The 8,677-nt window shown below is 36.2% G+C and overlaps 1 protein-coding gene across 1 annotated transcript; it reads left to right on the forward strand.

The window, feature by feature from the left end:
• Positions 1–1,558: 1,558 nt before the first annotated feature.
• Positions 1,559–8,677, forward strand: LOC124885195 (putative late blight resistance protein homolog R1A-3; the record flags this gene model as incomplete). The annotated part of the gene is given in 4 exon segments (XM_047403776.1): positions 1,559–1,670; positions 2,522–2,612; positions 5,676–6,468; positions 6,471–8,677. Coding segments are annotated over 3 exon segments (3,048 nt in total), but the record flags the coding sequence as incomplete, so codon positions are not given.

Genomic DNA, 8,677 nt, shown 5'->3' on the forward strand with positions numbered 1-8,677 from the left:
TTGGGATTTCTTGTTTGAATATACCTCAAAATTCTATTTATTAAAATCACCCTCTTTATGGATGGTTTTAGGCGTGGTAGAGGTAGGCCGAAGAAATAGTTGAGGGAGGTGATTAGGCATCATATGGAGCAGTTATAGCTTACGGAGGACATGACCCTTGATAGCAAGGTGTGGAGGACTTGGATTAAGGTAGAGGGTTGGTAGGAGTTCAAAAGTTAGTTAGTAGTAGGAAAGAGTGCTTTGTTTGTATTTGCGCCTGGAGTTTCTTGTTTGTGGTGTTTCAGTGATGTCTATAATTTTGGATAGATAGTTTATAGTAGTTCCTTGTGGGTATCTTATTTCCTTTATTATTTAGCATTGTGTTATCCCATTTTGTTGTGTGCTTTTATGTTTTTTGTTTGATATATTGTTATATGTTCTGAGCCGGGGGTCTATCGGAAACAACCTCTGTATTTCATCTGAGGTTGTAGTATGGATTGCGTACACTTTACCCGTGAAAATTGGATATTGATCATCACAAAGTAGGTAAATGAAGAGCTACAAGAAATAAAATAGTCTCTCTACCTTCATAAGATAGGGGGTAAGCTGCGTACTCACCATCCTTCTGAGACTCCATTGGTGGGACTACACTGGATATGTTGTTGTTTGTTGAATAAATAGACATTGAAATGTATTTATATATCTGAATAATACAATATTATCATGAAGCATTCACACAAAGCAGCAAAATTTTTTTTTGGCTTCCCATTCGGTGTCCGGTACCCGCATTGGAGTCCGACTAATCCTGATTCTCCTCGCGTAGGGCCCATTCCGGAGGAAGCACTCCCTACCAAGGAATTTTTCATACCCAGGGCTCGAACCCGAGGTCTCTAGTTAAGGGAGGAGCAGCCCCATCCGCTGCACCACATCCTTTGATGGTCGAAGCAGCAGAATTAACTATTGATTAAGAAGACTAAGATGATAACGTGTAATAAAAATAATTCAAATGTCAATGAATTATATTTTAATTATCCTGGAATTGTAAATCTAGATCTATGTTTTTGATTATTCTTTCTGTTGTTGGCCTTTCAACTACTTCTTCAGCCTACTACTTCACCTTATCTCACAAAAATATGTCAAAAGGTAAGATGGTGATCATAGTTCGTGTGGAAAAGGGAACAATTTATAGTTGATGTACATGTGTTTTAATACATATGGTGATAATTTATGTAGGAAAAGGGAACAAATGGTACTTGAGGTGATAAACTCACTAAATAATGATACTTCGTGTGTGTTTTTAACAATTATTTCATTCTCATAATACCAAAAAAGAGATTAAATGTAACTTGACCCTGTCAATAAAACTATCAAACATCATCATCTACATTCACAAGCTAACAAGTCAACTTGTAATATGAATGTAGACATAAATATTTTTTGCAATTGATTGAGAAGACTAAGAAGATAATGGTTATTAAAAAGACTTGAAAAGTCTATGAATAGTATTTTAATCTCAGGATTAGTTGTTGATTTCTATTTGGTTCTTCGTAGTGTTGGTGGCCTTTCAAGTTCATTTGTCAATTACTTCAGCTACTCTCACAAAATATCTTTCTGAATATCATCGCATACTTTCTTCACTGCTGTTCAAAAATATTATCTCTCAAACAAGTAATTAAGAGGTCGATCAAAAGGTAAGATTGTGTTGAAGGTCTCTTGTTTCTTTTGATTTTCTTTTGATTCCCTATAATCTATTGGAAATTAACTAGGTTGTCATTTTCAACATGAATCAAAGATATAACAAGAGATTTTTCTCTGATTGGACAACTAGGGGTGTGGCGAGATGAATCAAATTCCTAACTCTTAATTAAAGATCTCAGATTTTGATGGCAAACTCTTTCACTTTTTGACTATAAATAAGACTGCATAAATCTGCAACAGATCTAGCTCCTATACTAACTCACTATAGATCCACCAGGCTATTGTGAAGAAAGCAAACTCGTGTGAAATGCTTTTCTATATGATTGAGGATTGAAACACATGTAGAACGCTTTCTTAAAAGCGATATTTGATATCTTTTTCTTTGAGAAATTGCTAGAGATTGCACACAAGTAGCTTACTTTAGAAAATCTTTTGCAAATAAAAATTAAAAAGTATAATTATATCTAAGGTCGCGCACTAATTCTTTATGATACCCTGTCAGTATATGATATATATTATGTCGGTATATGATATAAACCATGTAGGTATCATAAAAAGCTGAGAAGTTTTTTAACTATCGTCTATGTTCCTTTCCCAATTGAGAGGGGGTATTCAGGTTTTTAGCCTTAAAGAAACTATTTTTTTAAGTTTGCCACTCAGTATTCGGTACCCGTATTATTAGGACCCAATTGAAAAAATTAGTCACATCTGTATTTGGAGTAGAAATTCTTCGGACAAAAAATAATTTCACTTAATTTATTTATGTCTACAATGATGTACATTTTCTGCAATGTGATTCTTTCTTTTTCACCTAATAAAATTTGTATCTACTTTTATACATCAGATTCAGAGAATTTGAAAGACACTGACCAGTGAAACTTACAATCATGGAAACTGATGGAGAAAGAGAGAAGGAGAAAGCAAACAACTCAGAGGTACGTCATATAACTATTAGTTATGAGTATTAACTTGTATGATGATCTAATTATAATCCTCAAAATACAATAATGTTAAGGCAAACTAATATATAATTTCCTACAGATATGCACACTCATTTATTTATGATTTGAAAATCTGTAAAAGACTTCAATTTAATGGGTTTTCTTGTTTCCTTGATATTATAATAAACATTGACATGGTAAATTGGGTGGGCTGGTGTTCCGTTATGGTTGGAGGAAAAAATCATAACTTCTTTAGTGTTGGATATATTATTTTTGTTTTGTGTCACCCCCGAGCTGAGATCCAGGACGTGGCACGCACCCGATCCTATTGCTAGTACGAGCGAACGTTCTGGCATAACAAATGAGTATACCATATGATTCCCCTGGACTTGGCAAGTTAATGAGAAGTGGCTCGTTTCTTGCTACCCTTCTTCATTCCTTTTTCACTGTTGTGATGTTGCAGCAGTGAAGTCTTCGTCCCCACGTACAATTTACGCTCCTATAACCTCCAAAACATATACAAATCATCCCAATTTGATTTCCAACTAAATCTGAAGTTCATTAAGCTCAAGTATGTAGTCATAACACCTCAAAAAACAACTATAACTTAAAATGTGAGGTGTAACATTCCAATAGCATAATGGAGGTTAAATGTAGACAAGTGCATGGGTCAATTTAGATATTAAACCGATGAGAAACTCTAGTTTTCACAAAGATAAATTGGAGTTTTATGTTTTATCTTCCAAGAATCCTAGTAGTCTTTGCTTTTGTGATATAAGTAGGCTACTTAGAAGAAATTCCTCTATGGCTACTGTGACGCCCCGTAATATTCTTGAATTAATATCTCGTTTGGTGGCATGTTTAAGGAGCTATTTATCTAAAATTTTCAAAGTTTTGAAATGACTTAGCCTTATTTTAAGCTCTTAAACTTTAAAGATTTCTAGACTGGTCGTTTTGACCTTAAGACGTTGGTTTTTAGGTTGATTCATTTTCAGGAGTGTAAAAGGGTTGTTCCAAGAAAGTTTCAAATTTTTTAGACCATGTTTGAGATGAGTTTGGGTGAGCAAAACAGTGGCCCAACGCGATAGCGATGGCCACATCGGTAATCGTGTTGGCAAACCAGTGGCCCAATGCGATATCGATGCGTCGCCAATCGCGTTGGATGCCCAGTTCATGATTTTTAAAATTTTTGGCTTTGGGGAGGGTATTTCAGTCTTTTCTCTCGTCATATCCCAGCCATAACACGAAATTAAAACGTGTTTAGGGCTAAATACATCTGAAACCATTCATATTCTCTAAATACAAAACCCTAAGTTCCCGCCCATATATCAAGAACTCTTCTTCTAAGTCAAGATCTTCAAGAAAGGAGTCAAGGCTAGGGATCCACTCTTCGAAACAATTAATATAAGGTATGTGGGACTACTCTAAAAACCTTGGGCATAAGTCTAAATATTTTATCAAGACTAAAGATCCCCAATTATGATTTATAATGAAGTATTCGATATTATTTACGAAAATTATGCATCATGGGACTGTTTTGATGAAAATATATGTTGTCTTGAATCATTTTTCATGGAAATTGAATTGTAACTATAAATATATATATATGACTTCGTATGTTATGTAAAGATTTATTGAGAGCATCAGTATGAATTCCATCTCATGTTGCAAACTAAAGTTTATATTTTTATTGTGAATGATTTGAAATGCATACCTTTAGATTTGAAAATACTCTTCGCAATATTATGGTGTTTGACATGGTTTATGCATAATGAGAGGGTGTTTCTTGTTATAACTACATTCTTGTTTTAAAGGGAAAGAATTGCATGTGATTGGATGAATTGACATGACCACTACATGTTTTGAATCTTGCAAAGAGAGGCTAAATGCCTAAGTTTTCTTCAGATTTCAAATTGGTGACTTTATTGTGATGTTATGAATCTTGGGTGGTCATGTGCATGTTTTGAATATGATGGGCTATGAATTTGATATGATATTGACTTGCAATTTAGGATATGACGATATCCGGTGATTACATGCCCTTAATAGAAAAGTATTGATCATTATGAAAGTATGAACATGTTTAAAGAACTAAAAGTTGGGCTTAAGAGAGGTTACTGGAAGAAAACATTTGAGTGTAAGGGCTCATCGCTGAAAACCGTAGTTGCCGATGCGGGTCTTATGATATTGTATCCTACATGGGAGGATAATAAAATGATTAGGACATCTCACATGGAGGGATTCCTGTGGTGTGCTCACATGGGGTATCACCGGCTCCAAATCCTGGCGGCTACTTGGAATGAAGGCTCGGCTGCCGAGTCAAGGGCTGGTTCCACATAGCCCGTGGAATTTCAAATTTGTAGGGTGTACTGACTAGCTCAGAAGAATAACAAATAGTGAGTCAAGGTTGCCAAGAATTGCTTGAAATTATTAAATATGCCCATGTATTTTTATCTACATAACATTCACTGTTATCACGATATGGTCTCACCTATTTCGTATAAAAACAAGTTATTTTGAATTGTATCACATACCAGTACATCTGTATTGACCCCCTATATCTCAGGGTCTGAAGCTCAGTCCAGAGGTCCCGCTGAGCCGTAGATTTATGAAACAAAAGAGTGCAGTTGGTGAGCCTTATTTGTTTCGGAAGGCCTGTTTCTTTGAATATTGTTGAATTATTTTGGTTTTAGGTCCGACTGGGGCCAGACAAGTTGTCAATTTTTGATGTATTAGAGATTTCGCAGATTGTCGTCACATGTTAGAATTTATGAATTCCGTTTAGAGTTTAACTCTTTGAACTTATATTGATGACCATGACTCGGTATCAGTATGTACTTCCGCATTGTTTTCTATATTGTCGGAACTTGTGTATGATGTCCAAAAACTGAAGGGAGCCCGGGCCTTTATGGTTCGGGATGCTCATCGCGGCCAGGGTCTCGGCTCAGGTCGTGACAACTACCTTTTACATCTATGTTTGTTGCCTGTATAGAGTAAAATATTTCATGGTAAACATTTTTTCTATGAAAATCGATATAACATTTGGTCATTTGGCAGGTGTCATTTTCTCTTCTTCAGAAGGATGTTGGCAGTGTTCTGGATTTCATGGAGAGGTTAAAGAATGAAGGTCAAAAAGCTGTTGATGTGAATGAAATTGAAAAGTTTAAAATGGAGCTGGTATTTATTTGTCTGTCCGTTCAGCTACCTTATTCCAATTTAGAGCAGTTTGAGGAAATAATGAATTTTGAAAGACAAGTGGTTTCAGATCTTCTTCGATCAATTCTCTGTGATGTTGAGCCCAACATGGGGATTAAATACGACATATATCATGTCCTTGCTCGCCTCAGGAACAATATTGACTTTTTTATCAGCTCACGTCATCGTTCTAAATCAAGTGCCACCATGACTAAGGAGCAGTTGAACTTCCTCCTCTTAAATCTCCATTGTCCATCTGAGTTTGCTGGGAAGACTTTTCCATTACTGACTCAATATGAGATTATTCATAAAGTATGTAACAACATGAGAGATTTCCTTGGAATGATAGTGAGTGGTTGCATTGAGCACGAGATTGTTGAATATGTCTTACCTCTATTTCAATTAATGGCTGAGAGAGTAGGATGCTTCCTATGGAATGATCGAGTAATTGATGGAAACTCTCGAGCCTTCAAGCTAGCACATCTACTCATGAAGATTATTCCAATTGAATTGGAGGTGATGCACACATGCTATACAAATTTAAAAGCTTCAACTTCAGCAGAAGTTGGACGCTTCATCAAGCTGCTCCCGGAAACCACTACAGACATACTTAGAGAATATCTGATTCATCTACAAGAGCACATGGTAACTGTTATTACGCAAGCACTTCAGGGGCTCGAAATATTCATGTCATGATAGAGTTCCTATTAATTATTGTTACTGATGTGCCCAAGGACTTTATTCATCATGACAAATTATTTGATCTTTTGGCACGTGTTGGAGAACTTACCACAAAGGTATCAACTCTTGTTCGTCACTTAGAAGAAAAATCAAGGAATGAAGAGAGTATTGATGAAACAAGTCATGCAAATCTAGACTTGCTGGAAAATATTGAACTCCTCATGGAAGATCTCAAACATGTTTATTTGAAAGCCCCAGACTCATCTTAGTGTTGCTTCCCTATGAGTGATGGACTGCTCTTGATGCATCTGCTACACATACACTTAAATGATCTTCTAGATTCCAATTCTTATTCAATTGCATTGATAAAGAAAGAAATTGGGCTGGTAAAGGAAGAACTAGAATTCATAAGATCTTTCTTCGTGAACATTGATCAAGAACGGTATAAAGATCTCTGGACACGTGTTTTAGATGTGGCATATGAGGCTAAAGATGTCATTGATTCAATTATCATTAGAGATAATGGGCTCTTACACCTTATTTTCTCACTTCCCATCACCATGAAAAAGATCAGGCTTATCAAAGAAGATGTCTCCCAATTACCGGAGAAGATTCACAAGAACAAGAGCCTCATTGTTGTAAACTCTCCCAAGAAACCAGTGGAAGGAAAGTCACTGACAGCTGGTAAAATAATTGTAGGTTTTGAGGAAGATACAGATTGGATAATTAGTAAGCTCACCAGTGGACCGAAAGATCTAGATGTCATTTCAATCACTGGTATGCCAGGTTCGGGCAAAACTACTTTGGCGTACAAAGTATACAATTATAAGTCAGTTGCTAGACGTTTCGACATTCATGCATGGTGCACAGTTGGCCAAGAATATGACAAAAGAAAGTTGTTGGAGAAAGTTTATAATCAAGTTACTGGCGCAGATTCAAAATTGAGTGAGAATATTGATGTTGCTGATGAGCTACGGAGACACCTGTTTGGAAAGAGGTATCTTGTTGTCTTAGATGACTTATGGGATACTGACACATGGGATAAGTTAATAAGACCTTTTCCTCTAGTTGAGAATGGAAGTAGAATTATTTTGACATCTCGGGAAATAGAAGTGGCTTTATATGGAAAGCGCAACACTGATCCTCTTAAGCTTCGGTTGCTAAAATCAGAAGAAAGTTGGGAGTTATTAGAGAAAAGGGCATTTGGCGAAAAGATTTGCCCTGATGAACTATTGGATGTTGGAAAAGAAATAGCCAAAAATTGTAAAGGGCTTCCTTTGGTGGCTGATCTGATCGCAGGAGTCATTGCAGGAAGGGAAAAGAAAAAGTCTGTGTGGCTTGAAGTTCGGAATAATTTGAATTCCTTTATTTTGAACAGTGAAGTTGAAGTGATGAAGGTTATAGAATTAAGTTATGATCATTTACCACATCAACTAAAGCCATGCTTCCTTCACTTTGCAAGTATCCCAAAGGACAATGCATCGCACAAACATTTGTTGAAAATGGATTGGCTTAATGAAGGACTTGTGGAACGGACAGATATGAAGAGTGTGGAAGAAGTGATGGAGGTTTATTTGGATAATTTAATTTCCTGTAGCTTGGTAATTTCTTTCAATGAGATAGGGTCTTCCCCTACTTGCCAACTTCATGACCTTGTGCATGATTTTTGTTTAATAAAAGCTAAAGAGGAAAAATTGTTTGAGAGGATTATATCAAGTGCTCCATCATCTTCTTCAGATTTGATGCCACGTAAAGTGACCGTTGATTATTACACTAATGTCTTTGGGATTCACAATTTTGTGCCATTCGGTTCAAAAAAGAAAAGGTGTTCCAGTAAACACCTCTATTCTTTGAGGATAACCGGAGACAAGCTGGACAACAGTCTTTCTGATATATGTCACCTAAGAGACTTGAGGCTACTTAGAGTGTTGGAACTGTGTTCAAGCATGGTGAAACATTCTTTGCTGAATGAAATATGCATGTTGAATCATTTGAGGGCCTTACACATTGTGACAGAAATTAAATATCTGCCTTTGTCTTTTTCAAACCTCTCGAATCTGGAATCTCTGATGGTGGAAAATGATAAAGAAGACATGGTACTATTACCGGGAATTTGGGATCTTGTAAATTTAAGACTGCTGTCCATGGATTCTTGTTCTTTCCTTGATATGGATACAGAAGAA

This window comes from Capsicum annuum, unplaced genomic scaffold (genome assembly GCF_002878395.1).
Source record: "Capsicum annuum cultivar UCD-10X-F1 unplaced genomic scaffold, UCD10Xv1.1 ctg4782, whole genome shotgun sequence".
NCBI lineage: Eukaryota > Viridiplantae > Streptophyta > Magnoliopsida > Solanales > Solanaceae > Capsicum > Capsicum annuum.